This window comes from Ursus maritimus, unplaced genomic scaffold (genome assembly GCF_017311325.1).
Source record: "Ursus maritimus isolate PB19 unplaced genomic scaffold, ASM1731132v1 scaffold_35, whole genome shotgun sequence".
Lineage (NCBI taxonomy): Eukaryota > Metazoa > Chordata > Mammalia > Carnivora > Ursidae > Ursus > Ursus maritimus.
Window position 1 is genome coordinate 6,774,962 of NW_024426119.1, and position 16,097 is coordinate 6,791,058.

The window sequence follows — 16,097 nt, forward strand, 5'->3', positions numbered from 1 at the left end:
CCCCCCCCCCCCAGTGTGCTTCTGAAGCAGCAACCTGCACACCTGGGAGCCCATTAGAAATGCAGAATCTCAGGCCCCATCCCGGTCCTGCTGAATGGGGACCAGCATTTCAGCAAGATCCCCAGGCCGTTCTAGAAGTTTGAGAAGCCCTGCGCAGAGATTACCCAGATTCTGCTTCTCTGAATAAAGTGGGCCCAGACGCAGTGTTTCTCAGTGGGGGAAGTTCCTGCCATTTTGGGTGGGACAGTCCTATTGTTATGTGGGGTTGTCGCTGGCTTTGCAGGACATTCCCGCCCTCTCCCTTTTACATGTCCACGGCGCTCCCCAGTCCCCAAGACAATCAGCAATACCCTCATCCTCCAGACCCCCTCTGGGGAGCAGAAGAGTGTTTTTTTACAGTGAGAGCACTTGTCTGACAACGGGGCTGCCTCAGTCCGCAGGAGGCAAGGAAAGACGTGGAAGTGAAAGCGGCCCCGTGCCCTTCATCACATCCTCAAGGTGGGAGGGCTGTGGTGCCAAGTGCTGAGCACTGGTCCCCCAGGGCCAACGGGAACGGGAACATGTCAGAGCTGGGCACAGCGAGGGGAGCAGGGGAGCCCTCTGGGAGGGACAGGAGCTGTGACCTACAGTCCAACGGGTTAGACCAGCCGGGGCAGTTCCTCCTGGTCCTGGCAGCCTTGATGGATGGCCTCATCAGGATAAAGCAAATGAGTGAAAACAGCTTGGCATCTGAGAGGTGCATCTGCGGTGCAGAAGGGAGTGCTTCCAGGTGGGATGGGAGAGGTACCCATTCTGTGCCCTGCCCCCTTCTCACCTGGGACAGTCTTCAGGCTTTCCCCCACCCAAGAGGATAGGTGGCTCCACGCATAGCTGGGAAATTGAGACCCCAGCGGGGAGAGACCCAGCTTCCAGGCTGCAGCTGGACACCACCCTGCACTGGGAGCAGAAGGAGTTGGCCTTGCCCTCCAACCTTGCTGTTGACCAGGCACAGTGAGTCAGGCACAGTGAGGGTACACTGCTAGACATCCTACAACAGACACACCTGCCCCAAGCTTCTACCATTATGACTCCCTGCAAACCCACAGACCCCCAGAACACTTACTTTCTTGCCAACCTCCACTAGACTGCTGTTCCTTCTGGCTAGAAAGCCCTTCCTTTCCTTCAAATAACTCCTAGTCGTTTTCCAAGACCCCTCTTGGAAGCACGTTCTGACAAGGTCATGTGTTCGCTCTTCTCTTTTCCTCATTTCTGTCAGTCACTCAGTGAACCGGTGTTTATTGAGCACCGGCCTCAGGCCAGGTCCTGAGAATCTGATGAGGACCAAGAGCTGCCACATCCCGCCTTGTGGCTCTTACACATTCCAGGGACAGGCTTAGTGGGGCCGAGGGAGGCAGAGCCCTCGGCTGCTGTGAGGAGCCAGCAGATCCAAGCTCTCTGTTTGCAGGTGAGAAGGAAACTGCAGCCCATAGATTGGAGGGATAAGCCTCACTCAGCCCTGTCTGTGTGTGGGGTCTGCCCCATGACAGCCCCGTAGCTAATGCCATCCGCTCTCTGTCTGTCCCTGGCATACATCGCCCAGCTGGCAGAGGCCGGCCTCTCAAACGCCACAGCTCCCCTGGTGAAAACCCAGGGATGGCAGCTGGCACAGCTCCCTGCCCTCGCTCCCCGGATGCCCACCGCCTTCCCTAACTCCTCACAGGAGGCCTGGATGGAGACTCAGAAACAGGATCAGGCAGATCCACTTCTGTCTTTTGGCTCTTGGGGAAAGATGTCTTTCTACCTTTGCCTGTCTCTGGACTCTCTTCTCCCTGCTTCAGTTTGGGAGCCTGTGTAACTTCCTACAGGCAATCTCTGTGGAGAAGGGGAAGCTGTGTGGTTCTGTCCTGGCTCAAGAGACTGGGGTTCACATCACTGGCAAGTTCAAGCCCAGCAGTGAGCCTTGCATTCTGAAATGGGAAGAATTCCTCCAATGTTGCTCGAGATGGTTCCCAAAATCTGGTATCACCCTGGTTCTCAGGCTCAGAATTGTTTTAAGAAAGGAAGAATGTTGGTCAATCCTAGGGAGGACCCACACCTTCGGACAAGGTCAAAAAAAAAAAAAAAGCTAGGAGATAGGAGGTTAGAATTGGGAACAGAGGCCAAATAACTTGTCACCTCACTTAACTCTTCTCTGAATCATCCCACTTCTGGCCACGGTCAGCTTCTCACAGTCCGATCCAAACATCTCCATGTTGGCTCCCACATCCAGCCAAACTACGTTGCGTCCAAACATCCCATTCTCTCCCAGCCTGTGGGCCCCTGACCTCTGGCCTTTCCTTGGAAGAGCCATGCAGAGCCCTGGAATGCCTCGCATGGCTGGGCCTCTCAGAATGTCAGCAGCAAACCTTCTACAGTCTGCACCGGGCTGCAGGAGGCAACATCTGGGAGAGGGAGCAAGGAAGCTGGCCTGGCAGACAAGCAATGGGAGCGCCAACATAGCCACCCCCAGCCACGCCATCCCCCCGTCAGCTTCCCCACATTGCTAGGCTCTGCCAAGAGCCATCCCGATTGCTGTTCACCTATCATGGCATCACCACCTCCGCAAATAAGGACAGACAGGCCTCACCGCTGCAGAGCCACGTGACCACAAGTGACGAAGACTCCATCGGCTCCGCCACAAACACTGATAGTCCCGGGGCCACAGCAACCATACACAGTGCTTTCCGTGACTTAGAAAAAGGAGGACCACCTTTTAGAAGAGTTTCCTCTGAGTGAGCAAAGCAGGAAAAAGTGTCCCATTTGTGCCTCTGGACCGGTGCTCTTGGGCATAGCATAATCTGTACAACTATGTATGTGGCCTTGATTCGGCCCCCCGTTCACAGCCTCCCCTAGGTGGTCTGGGTACCTTCCAGAGCTCTTGTGCTCACCAACGAGGCTTCCCCACGGCTACCACCCAGCATCTGCCACACTCCTCCTTTCCTGCTTCAGTTCCCTGGTTGATGGCTCTACCTCCGAGGCCACTGGAAGATACTCACTTCTGCTGGGGTCGGCTGGGAGGGTGCTGATGTCCAGGCATGGAGTAGCCCCCCAGTGCTCTCCGAAGCCTTCCTGGAGCACAAACTCTGGTCAGGATCATGGCAGGGCAAAACAGCCCAAATGCGTACTTCTTATCAGCTACCTAGCTTATTTAGTTCCGCATCTTACCCTGTTTCTTAACAGCCCTGCCATATGATTGCTTCTGTTCTCAACTTATGGTCCTTTTTTTTTCCCTGCCAGATGCAGAAAAGTTGATAACCTGTATTGCCTCATTCGGCATGTATATTTTTTGCATATATCAGTATGGAAATTCTGGGCCAGGCCATTTCCAATGGTTTGAGAAGACCCATGAAACATAGGGTAGATCTGCAGAAAAGCAGAAAAGACCTTCCATGGAATTGAAGAGAGAGAAGCCCAGCTCCTTGGAGCATTCCCTAATACACCGTCGGCAATAGCTACTGTGAGATACAACTGGGTAGAATCCAGTGGTCCCCAGCCCTGGGCTAATGCATCTTTTCACCCTTCACCTCCCTTCCTCCTGCAAACACAAGATGGTTTGGATTATTATGCTTCCTTCTCATTGGTTCTTCTACCTCAAGACACTTCATCACTGGTAAAGACAAAATGCAGCTGCTGTCCTGATTGGCTGATCTGTTGCTGGGGTGAAGGCCGGCGGGGTGATTCTGCTTTCCCAGATGTGGTCTCCTTCAGGCCCCGAAGATACACACCCCCATTCAGTCTCTCTTGACCTTCCTCCCACCCCCAGATAGTCCCTCCTTCCTCTTGTGGTTGCACAGTAAACAATCAGGCCATCCAAGGGTTCCCTGGGGAGACCCAGAGGTTTTCTTCTTTGCAGTGGTTAGCCTGCTAAAATAGGATTCATATAATCTATGAAGGCAAAATTGGGGGAAATCAGCCTTTGATAATCAAGAACACACACATCTCCACAAGACCAAGCAAGAGGTCATAGATTTTCTGACAACTAAATCCCTCTAACAGCCACTAATGCAGATGTGTATGGCTTTGCATGGAAAGCAAACATGTAAAAACTCGGGGCTTGCTAGTCCCCAACTGCTACCAGTCGCCAGGTGTCTGAAATTCCACCATTAAGATTTATTCCTTTACAAATTTTCTTTTCCTGGGGCCGACTGTTAGACTACAAAGAGCCAAGTCTGTTCTGAAAGATGTACGAAAAGCATGGTCAAATGAGTTCAGAGACACCAATGTGTTTTAGCACCCCCTGTGATAGGCAGATCATGGCCCCTAAAGATGTCCATGTCCTAATCCGTGGAACCTGTGGCAAAAGGAATTTGGCAGATGTGATCGACATCCAGGACTTTGAGATGGAAATGTTCAGCCTGGATTATCCTGACGAGTCCAATATAATTGCATGAGCCCTTAAAAGCAGAGAGATTTTCCTGACTGTGGTCAGAGAAAGAGACATGGTAATACAGAAGCCAATTCAGACAGATGCCATGTTGCTGGGTTTGAAGATGTAGGAAGGGGGCCACCAGGAAAGGAATATTTGTGAATGCCTCTAAAACTTGGAAAAAAAGAAACAAATTCTCCTAAAGGGCTTCCAGCAACACAATCCTACCAACACCTTGTTTAACCCAGTGAGGCTCGAGGCAAACATCTGACCTGCCAAACTGTAAGATGATAAATCTGTTGTTTTAAGTTACCAAGCTTACGGTATTTTGTTACAACAGCAATAGAAAACTCAAATACCCCTTCCCTTAGAGAGTCATAGGGCACATTGACATACTTAAGGCTCAAGGGAGCCTTTCAGTAAAGATACCCATTTAAGTCAGCATTTCCGAAACTTATTTGAAAACCACACCTTTATTCCCCTGTAACATCTGCTAGCATCTTAGAACATGATGTGGAAAATATTGCAGTAAAGCATTAACTGTTATTAACATCTTAGTGTGACTTAGTTCCTGTTTTCAGTGTGATAGCTAGGTGAGAGAGAGCAGCACACAGGACAGGCAAGTTTTAGTGGGCCGACGCAGAGGTCTAACGGAGTGAGCTCTGGGTACAGGAAGTCGGTGGAGAGAGTGGGGAATGGAAAGGAAGTGGACACATACTGGAGAAAAATTTCAGCTGCGACACAGCCTGTGTTGTTATGCTCAATAGTTTGTGCCAAATCTTCCCTACCTTTCAGGTTGACCATCTTCTCCACAAAATTTGCCCTGACCTCCTCCTCTCCCCCAGGCCTGGGCTGGAAGGTCCTCCATGCGTCTCCATGGCCCCCTGTGTTTATTTCCCTCCGCCTGTGGCAGCAATGTACTGAAATTGCCTGTTTATTTGTCTGTCTCTCCCACTAGCCTGAAGTTGCTAGAGGACAAGAGCTGTGTCTGGCTCACTGTTCACATCCTCTGTGTTCCCACCCATCCTCGGCACATTGAAGTCCTCAGGCTGAGCCTCTGTCCTACCCTCTTGAGCTTAATCCTGACTTTCTTTGCGATCAGTGAGTGCTGTGAGGCCCGTAACACCACTCAGCCACAGTCCAGCCCAGCAAGAACTCACCTTCCCAGTAAGACCATACAACACCTTCTGTCATATCTTTTTTAAAAAGACCTGCCTTCCTTGTCTGGTTAAACAAGCAGAGTTTAGCCTGAAAGTGTTCCATGTTGCACCACAGTTTGTGGTACAAGCAAGGAATTCACTAGGCTACAAGCAAGACAGATCGAAGGAGCAAATGCGGAAATGCTACATCTTCCAAGATGGTCTATAGGAAACAAATGGAATTAAAGAGTTGTGGATGTGAACAGGACACTCTGGGGAAAGGAAAGGAAGGGCTAGGTCAGTACTGGTGTGAGGTGAGAAATAAAAGGAGCCAGAGAGAGAATCCCGTACATCACCTCTCCCACAATCCAGGAAGTCTTCTTGGATGTGAAACACCTAGAAGTAAAGTGAAACCAAAATTTCCTGTGGGGAACCACCCCTTCCCCTCTCTCCTCCCAAGATGAAACACATGATTTGGGCCTGAATGATTAGGGCCCTGAATCTGCTAGTTCCAGGGACTGGGGGGGAAGTGGCAAATGAGAGTGCCTTCTGAGTCTGAACTTGAACCTGGAAGGACAAAGTCCCGTAGCTGTTACTCAATGGAGAATGACAATAAACTAACATAAAAAAGAGCAGAGGTGAGAAATGTAGAGGGTCCCAGTCCTGGTGGCACCACATGAGTCCTGGGTTAAGTGTATCTGAAATCTTTCATTTTTTAAAAATATTTTATTTATTTATTTATTTGAGAAAGAGCAAGCAAGAGAGCACAGGCAGTGGGGGACGGGCGTCAGCAGAGGGACAGGGAGAAGCAGGCTCCCCACTGAGGAGCCCAGGAACCTGGGATCACAGACACTTAGCAACTGAGCCACCCAGGTGTCCCTGAAGTCTTTTATATATGAGCCAGCAGACTCCCTTTTCTGAGGAAGTCAGTTTGAGTTGGATTCCCATTCCATTGCAATCAAGAGTCCTGATGATGTGGAAGAAAGAAGAGTTTACATAGTACGAGAAAATGGTGGAGGAGCACACAGCTGGTTCAGTCAGTAAGTTTGAGCCCCATGTTGGGTATAGAGATTACTTAAAAATAAAATCTTAAAAAAAATGGTGGAGAAACCTGAGAACCAAGAGGCAAGGAGTAGTGAACACCTACTCCCAGCTCTCCTCTCTGGTAACTGCCACCTCCCACCACCCCCAAGTTCAAGGTAGGAAGACTCCCTTGTACCTGGGTTTTTTCAAAAGACCCTGCTCCCCTGGTCACAACTGAACCCACCATATTTTCTTCCTCAGGAAACTGGAACTGAGACTAAGAGTCCAGTGCCAGTGAAGGCTGGTATCCTGAAGATGAAAAGACGCCAAACCTTGGGAGGCAAGGCATAGCTGTAATTTCTGCCTGTGAACTGCGCAGTAGAGAAAGGCCATACATCACATTATAGATGAGAAATGTGAAGGTCAGAGACACTATATGGCTTTGCCTAAGGTTGCACACTTGGTACGATTTTCACAGAACTAGAGTCCAACTTTTCTGAATTCAAAAGTTAGGCAGGAAACAGCTGGGTCAGGATACCCTAAAAACTCTAGACGTGTGAGCAGCTTGAGCCAGACAGCAAGGGGTGATCACAGCCTGGCCAGCCACCCAAGAAGAGTCAAGCCAAGCGCAAGCTTTCAAACACATCAAAGAAATTCTGGTGCTTAAAGTGTCCCTCGCTCGGCTCAAAGACTTGCTCTAGAGCACTTGCAGAGAATCTACACCGCCTCAAGTGTAGATTCAAGTACGCCTACCGAGCAGCCACAGACTCCGCGGAAACTACAACTCCCATTATGCATAGCGACTGCATGGACTAAACCCGGGATAAACTACAAGCCCCAGAATTCCTGGGGAGAGAGATACGCGAGTACGAAGGGGCGGAGGGGCGTATTCACGTCGGCCGCGCGGGACCGTTAAATTTGAAAGTTGGACGGTTTGAGGTGGCTGGTTTGCCAAGGAATTAGGTGCAAACTTTTGTCCCTCTGGTCGCTTCGTTAACCTCGAAGGGCAGGTTGTAGAAGGAAGCCCAGGCGGTCTGCGGCCCTGAAGAAAGTTCTGCGGCAGGAGGAGGGCCTGAACCGGGAATGCAGGATGGCGGCGATGAAGAAGGAAGGGGGTGCTCTGAGGTAGGTACCCGAGAAAGGCTGCCGGGAGCTGTGCTTGCGAGACCCAAGGGTGTAGCCTGTGACAGAGGTTCCGCTCAGAGCAGTTCAGAGGAACACGGTCGGGAGAAAAGCCTGCCGGCTGGAGCCTCCTTCCTGCTGGAGTCGGTGGCAAGGGTTGGTGGTGAAGACAGGGTTAGTTATCATTGACCTCATTGGGGTGAGGGCACGTGAGAACTCTGCTGCATCCAACTTCAAAGCAAAGGAGGCTGTGCGACCCCAATGGTACAAAGAACTTGGAATTTATAGTGTGGACTGTGTATCTCCGCTCAGCCATTTGCTAGCTCTTTGACCTTGGACTCGTCTTAGTGTGGAAAATGCTGGTGGGTGGTGGGATGGCGGAACTGGGTGATGGGCATTAAGGAGAGCACTTGTTGTAATGAGCACTGGGTGTTACATGCAAGTGATGAATCACTGAATTCTACCTCTGAAACTAATACTACAGTATATGTTAATTAAATTGAATGTAAATAAAATAATAAAAAAGAATAGCAGAGATATATAAGTTGCTACTTAAATATTGAAATCATACCGTAATTTCGTAAATAAAATCACACTTATCTTTTAAAAAAAAATATGGAAAATGTTGATGAATCCAAAGTATGTGTAAAGTAACTGCCTCCAAATAAGTGCTAAACAAATGGTTGATGCTTCCATGTCAATGGCATAATTAGAAATATAAAAAGCCCTTTTCTGCACACTTCCTGCTTTTTCTTATATAAATACATATCAGTTCTTCTAGGTTGCAATTCTGAATGCATTTTTTTTAAGATTTTATTTATTTATTTGAGAGAGAGAGAGAGAGAGAGTGAAAGAATGCCCAAGCAGGGAGTGGCAGGCAGAGGGAGAGGGGGAAGCAGACTCCCCACTGAGCCAGATGCAGGGCTCTATCCGGTGACCCTGAGATCATGACCTGAGCCAAGTCAGATGCTTAACCTACTGAGCTACCCAGGTGCCCCGAGGTATGCATTTTCATTATGGGGTACACAATATTTAAATAAATGCCATGTGGAGAACTATTTAACTCATGCAACGATTATTTATTGACTGCCTACTAAGCACGAAATATGACAAATAAACAAAAGACACAAAAATCCCTGCCCTTGTGAAATTTAGATTCTGGGGTGGGATGAGGGTGGGGACAGCAGACATAAACAAGATCCATAAACTAGAAGTTAGATGGTCAGTACGAAAAGAACTAAAACAGTGGGGAGTAGGGGCATTGGTGCCAATTTAGATAGTTTTGAACTGGGGTCTCATTGAGAAGGTGTCATTTGGGTCAAGACTTGAAGGAAACTGCCCTGCATTGGGCTCCCTGCTCAGCATGGAGTCTGCTTCTCCCCCTCCCTCTGCCGCTCCCCCTGCTTCTGCTCTCGCTCTCTCTCTCATATAAATAAATAAAATCTTAAAAAAAAAAAAAAAGACTTGAAGGAAACTCAAGAGCTAGTCAAGCACATATCTGGGGGAAGTACAGAGGTGTGGAGGGTGAGGGTTGGGGGAGGGAGCTGCACCTGGCACGTAGCTGGAGCCAAGTGAACCAGAAGAGTAAGAGGAAATGAAGGATGAGGTAAAGGTGAGGATGTGGAGATTGTAAGGACTTGGCTTTTACGCTGGTTCGAAAGTCATTGGAAGGTTTTGAGCAGAGGAAAGATATGATCTGATATGAGTTTCAATAGGATCACTGGCTGCAGTGTTGAACAGATCAAGGCAGAAAAGGATGAAAGCAGGGAGACCAGTTATGAGGTTATTGAAATAATCCAGGCAAGAGGAGATGGTAGCTTGAGCCAGGCTAGAAACAGTGGAGATGATAAGAGGTTGATTTCTGAATCTATTTTGAAGGTAGAGCCAACAGGCTTTGCCAGGTAACTGGAGGTAGGGGATAATGAGAGGGGTGTCAAGGTTGGCACTGAGATTTTTGGCTTGAGCAACTGGAAAAATGAAATTGCCATTTATTTGAGATGAAGGAAGACTGTGGGAGGAGCAGATCTGGAAGGAGGCAAGAGGAGCAAGGAAGGGAGGGGAGCAGTCCCAGCTCAGTTTGGGACATTAGCTGAGGTAGGTTTAATTGCTATTTCAAGATAAAGAGAAGAAATTCAGATGAACTCAGCAAACATTTATTCATTGCTTACTAGAGTCAGATTCTATATTAGACCATGGGATTGTGAAAATAAATGACAAGGCCCTTACATTTATAAGATTCACACAATATAATTAAAAAGATGTGAGTAGTTACAACCTAAATTATTAATCACTTACAGTTTACCTTCTTTAGAGTTTTCAGCTCTCATCTAGACTGAGGTCACATGTAACTTTCACTTCATTTTGAAGGTTGGTGCCTGTCTGTCAGCCAGAAGTAGGCGTCTGTCTGACAGTTGCAGAGCTCTGTAGTTCAGACCATATACCCCATATGGTGATTACCTCCAAAAAACTTGGGGGAATTTCCCCATCAATAGGCTTGATAGAATTGGGGGTGGGGCAGTTGTGATCAGTAGATTGTATTTTTGTCTGCTTCTGCTGTGGGCTACCTGTATACATATAAACTTCAGTTTTAAGTCATCAGTCGAAACATGGGTGTTAGTCTGACAAACTGCTAATTTTTTTTAAAGATTTGATTTATTTATTTACTTATTTGAGAGTGAGAGAGAGAGCACACAAGCAAGGGGAGGAGCAGAGGGAGAGGGACAAGCAGACTCCGTGCTGAGCACAGAGCCCACTGTGGGGCTCGATCCCACAACCCTGAGATCATGACCTGAGCTGAAATCAAGAGTCAGATGCTTAACTGACTGAGCCACACAGGCACCCCTGTTTGCTAATTTTAAACCAAACAAGATGATGCATTTAGTGGTAAGCATAGAACTGCTTTTTGTCTACCTTGCCAAATTTATAATTGTTTCCCCTTCTTTTCTTCCTTAAATTTTATTCTTATAACTGTCCACCATACCCTAGCTGCATTCTCTCTTGTTAGGCAATACTACAGCCATAAACTTGGAAACCAGGTCACAGAAAGACTCAGACACTTAAGAGTATAAGAACACTACTAATGTGCCAGCCCACCATATTCAGCCCAAAGATCATGAATAATCACTTCTTTGAAAACATTTACAATAATCTAGTGATATAATAATACTTATATGTATTTATATGTTTATATACACACACACATATATATACTTACATATAAATATGAAATTTACTTTTATATCACTCTTCATAGTGAAGCCATGTCCTTGGAGGGAGATGAGTGGGAGCTGAGTAAAGAAAATGTCCAACCACTAAGGCAGGGGCGGATCATGTCCACACTTCAGGGAGCATTGGCTCAGCAAGAATCTGCCTCTAACGCTACTCTTCAGCAACAGAAACGGTATGTAGAATGGTGGGGCGTGGGGGAGTCAACCTGTCATCATTCATCCCCAGCTGTAGTTGGTAATGGAGATGTGGATCCATGCAGATTGGTATAAGAAGTACTTCACACTTGATAGTGTGAGAATCTGTTCACCTGCTTTTTCATCACACAGCAGCTACCTAAAGATCTCCTCGAGTATGATTAAGAACAAGAACTAAAGGATTGCATTTCATTATGGAGCAGCCAAACTCTTGTATCAATAGAAATAGATCTTATACAGGGGACAATGAGAAGCAAAGTAGAGCAAGTATCATATTAAACAATATTTATCGAAAGTGTTATGTCATGCTGGATCCCTAAATAGAATTAACTCTTTAATAGCGATCAGTTAAAGAAATTGCTTCCTTGGATTCTGAGTACTGAGGGGGAGGGGATCTGCTATCTTGTATATATACTCAATTTTTAACTTTCTAGGAAAGTGTTTTCGAGAGTATGCCAAAAAGAAATAGTGATCTCCAAAGAAAATATAAACCTGAGAGAAATTAAATTTATACTAGGAAGTTTCTCATGAATGATTTAATGAAGTCTGGAAAAGGAAAAGCTGAAAAATACTACAGTTGGCCCTTGAACACCACAGGGATTAGGGGAGCCGACCACCATGCAGTAGAAGATCCATGTGTAATTTTTGACTCCCCAAAAATTTAACTATTAAAAGCTTACTGTTGCCTGGAAACCTTACCAATAACATAAACAGTTAACACATATTTTGTATGTTATATGTATCTATACTGTATTCTTACAATAAAGTAAGCTAGAGAAGAGAAAATGTTAAGAAAATCATAAAGAGAAAATATGCTGACGGTACTGTACACTATTTACTTGAAAAAAATCCACATACGAGTAGACCCGTGTAGTTCAAACCCATGTTGTTCAAGGGTCAACTGTACTACGTTATTCAAATGGACCTACAGAACTTGCTTTCTTTCGACTAATAGATGTTTGTTTTGATAAATATACTTTTTTCAAAAAAGTGAACTGAAGTATCCGTTTCTACCTTTAATCTCTGATAAAAAAATTTCACCATCATAGGCAATTTCAAAACTTTGGGTTACAATGTAATAAATATTCTCGTTCATCTCATTGAATCTTTAAAAGCATTGAGTTTTATTTCAGAGATGGTGGTGTTCTGTTCTTAATTCTTCTTCCTGGTTTCTGTGACATTATACTAGAGTTTCCACTTCTCTAACCTTCCTTTTTTCTTATTGGCTTCCTACTGCATTTTATCTAAGTCTTTTGTTCATTGCTCTGTGTGTCCTTAGAAATTCACGTTTTTCAGGATTATTCAACTACTATTTAACTACTATTTACATTTTATTGCCTTCTAAATGTCTTTTTATCTACCTGTAACATATAATCACTGGTGTATTAAATACTGAATCTCTTCTCTCATAAATGACCTTTCCATTTTAGTTAATGGTACTAAAACTCACTTGTATGATCTTACTCATTGCCCTCTTATCCTAATTTTATTTAGTCAGTTACTAAGGTCTGGGAACTTAAAGCATAATTTACATGCTATGAAATCCTCAGATTTTAAGCATAACATTCAATCAGTTTTGACATGCATTTCAAGACACAGAACATTTTTATTACCTCCAAAAGTTCTCTAAATGCCCATTTGCAATCAATGTTCTTCCTTTCCCTCATGAAGCAACCCGTGATCAGATTTCTATTATCATTGGTTACTTTTGCTTGTTCTAGAAACTAATATGAATGGGGTCATACAGTTCTTTAACTCAGCATGTTTTATTAGGCTTCTCATGTTGCATGATCAGTAGATTGCCCCTTTTTATTACTGAGTTGAATTCCATTTGTTTATCCATTTATCAACTGATGGACATTAGATTCTTTACAGTTTTGTGCTTCATGAATAAAGCTGCTACAGACATTCTTGTACAAGGATTTTTGTGGACATTTTCATTTCTCTTAGAATAGAACTGATGGGTCAAAGAATAAATGCGTGTTTAACTTTTGGAGAAACTGGCAGTTTTCCAAAGACATTATAACATTTTACACTTCTGTCAGCAATGTATGAGAATTCGCTTGCTCCAAATCCACTTAAGTACTTGGTGGTGTCAATCTTTTTTCATTTTAGCCATTTTGGTGGGTATGTAATAGTATCTCATTATGCTTTTACTTGTCATTTCCCTGGTGACTAATGATGGTGAGCACTTTTTCACATGGTTATTGGCCTTTTATACACTTTTGTGGTGTATTTGTTCAGACATCTTGCCCAGTTTTAAATTGGGTTGCAAGAGGACTTTATATAGTCTATATATAAGACCTTTATCAAATGATGTGTTACAAACATTTTCTTGGTGGTGTTTTTTAATAAGCAGAAGTTTTTCATTTTGATGAAGTTTAATGAATTACTGTTTTTCTTTTATGATTAGTGCTTTTTCTGTCATTAGATCTTTGCAAAGATCCAAAATTGCAAAGATATTCTCCTGTGTTTTCTTCTAGTAGCTCTTTTGTTTTAGCTTTTATGTTTCAGTCTATGATTCATCTTAAATTTATCTTTGTGTGTAGTGTAAGACTGGGTAAAAGTTTTTCCCACCTCCCCCATAAAGATTTCTAGTTGTTCTGCCTCCATTTATTGAAGAGATTATTTTCTTTTCACTCACTGAATTTCTTTATGAAAATTCCCTTGTGAAAAAAGAAATCTTTTGATTGTATATGTGTGAATCATTTCTGTCCTCTCTATTCTGTTCCACCGATCTAATTGCTTATCCTTTCACCAATTATACATTATCTTGATTAGCTTTATATAGTAAGTCTTGACTTCAGGTAGAGTGAGTTCTCCAGCTTTTGTTGTTCTTTTTCAAAATTGTTTTGCCTATTTTTGGTCCTTTGCTTTTCCAAACAAATTTTAAAATCATCTTATCAGTTTCTAGAAAAGAGTCTTGTGAGATTTTGGTTGGATTGCATTGCATCATACATTTGGAGGATTGCTGATTTTTATCAGTAGTGTCCTAGATTTTATTTTCTCACCATTTCTGCAGGTAATCGCCTCATTATCTCATACTTAAATCACCATAACTGTGGTTCCTACCATTTACTGAGTACTTAGTAGGTCTAATCAACCTAGTAAGATAGATAGGTGCTACAGTAGTCCTGCCTGATCTGCGGTTTCACTTTTCTCAGTTTCACTTAACCTGCTGTCAGCTGTGGCCCAGGAGCAGATGAGCCTCCTTCTGACGTATTGTCAGGAGGTGAATAGTAGTCTAATACTACATTAGAATGTCTACATTTTTCACCTCACTTCATCTCATCATGTAGGCATTTTATCATCTCACATCATCACAAGAAGATGAAAGATGAGTACAGTACAGTAAGATAGTTTGAGAGAGAGAGAGACCACACTCACATAACTCTTATTATAGTATATTGTTACAGTTGTTCTATTTTGTTATTGTTGTTAATCGCTTACAATGCCTAATGTATAAATTGAAGTTTGTCATAGGTATGTATGTACAGGAATAAAACATAGTATATATAGGTTTCAGAAGTGTCCTTAATTTCAGACATCCACTGGGGGTCTTGGAAACTATCCCCCTGCAGATAAAGGGGGGATTTCTTTATTATTATCCCTGTTTCACAGATGAGGAGACTGAAAACAGAATTTAAACAGCTTGTCTAATGTCACTCTGCTAGTGATTAGTAGAGCTGCTAATTTGAACCTAGGGAGTCTTGTTCCAGAGCTTTAAACTGCTGTGTAATTCTATTCTTCTATACGTTGTTTTGGAATTTGTTTATCTAATTTCCCCATGTTTTGTCCTTCCTGTTATGTTATCAGGCAGAATCTTGATTATTTCTATTTTTCTTTCTGTTTAACAAACCCTCAAACTCCAGTGCCGTTATTTGGATTGATATTAAACACTTAAAATGAATAAAAATGGAGGTGACACTTGTTTATTTGGCTGTTATCACCATTGCTAATTCTATTTTCTGTTTAAATTTCAGGGCATTTGAATCTGAAATTCGATTTTACAGTGGAAATGACCCTCTGGATGTTTGGGATAGGTGGGTCTTTTTTTATTTAACAAGGGCACTGGAAACTTAACAGATGAGTTATGGCCATGCTTCTCAAATTAGGGTGTACAGAGCAGTGTGTCAGTACAAAGTGGTATCTTGGGGACACAGAGAGATAGAGTAATCACAGTGTTTCTTCCTGAGGTGGTCACGACTGAAGAAATTTCAAATTTATGGCATGCACCTGAGAGCTACACCCTTTTATCCCCATACCCATTACTTCCCAGAAGCGCATGTTAGCAATATTTGGAAAAGTTTGAGGGATATATGCTTAGGACATGTTATTGAGTACCTTTAAATAAACATACTTTCAAATTAGATATTTCTGCTTAAGAAAGTCAAGAATGGGTCTTGGTACAAGAATAAAAGTGCACATTAAACTTTAAAATTATTCTTTTCGGTGGCCTGGGTGGCTCAGTCAGTTGGGTGTCTGCCTTTAGCTCAGGTCAGGATCCTGGAGTCCTGGGATCAAGCCCCACAGTGAGCTTCATGCTCAGCGGGAAATCTGCTTCTTCCTCTCCCCCTGCTCCTTCTCTCACTCACTCTCTCTCAAATAAAGAAAATCTTTAAAAAATAAGTAAATAAATAAATAAAATTATTCTTTTCCTTTCCATTCAGGTATATTAACTGGACAGAGCAGAACTATCCTCAGGGGGGGAAAGAGAGTAATATGTCGACATTATTAGAAAGAGCTGTTGAAGCACTACAAGGAGAAAAACGATACTATAATGATCCCCGATTTCTTAGTCTCTGGCTTAAATTGGTAAGTCTTTCTCAAGTGCTGTGTGAGTTTAAAATATTAAGACAGGAGATTTTCTCTAGAGCTTTCTGGTACACACCAAAAAATGGCAAAACCTGAGCCATTTAGTAGGTACTAAACATTTAATACATATTCAATGTTTGTTAAATTGATTCTATTTAAAGATGGATTTTAATGTAAGGGGTTTTTTTTAGT

General features: G+C 43.8%; 1 protein-coding gene and 1 long non-coding RNA gene across 3 annotated transcripts in view; one reads left to right on the forward strand and one right to left on the reverse strand.

Moving 5' to 3' along the window:
• Positions 1-3,158, reverse strand: part of LOC121100196 — a 16,119-nt gene extending 12,961 nt beyond the window's left edge. Inside the window, exon 1 of the long non-coding RNA XR_005831926.1 lies at positions 3,015-3,158. This is a non-coding gene — a long non-coding RNA (uncharacterized LOC121100196). The remainder of the gene's footprint in view (positions 1-3,014) is intronic.
• A 2,891-nt stretch (positions 3,159-6,049) lies between these two features.
• Positions 6,050-16,097, forward strand: part of BUB1B (BUB1 mitotic checkpoint serine/threonine kinase B) — a 50,165-nt gene continuing 40,117 nt past the window's right edge. Inside the window, exons 1-4 of one of the 2 annotated variants that reach the window (XM_040620453.1) lie at positions 6,050-7,671; positions 10,922-11,068; positions 15,074-15,133; positions 15,761-15,905. In XM_040620453.1, coding sequence (XP_040476387.1) covers positions 7,637-7,671; positions 10,922-11,068; positions 15,074-15,133; positions 15,761-15,905 — 387 coding nt within the window. In that variant the 5' untranslated portion in view covers positions 6,050-7,636. The remainder of the gene's footprint in view (positions 7,672-10,921; positions 11,069-15,073; positions 15,134-15,760; positions 15,906-16,097) is intronic. The other variant, XM_008702254.2, reaches the window with a different exon arrangement.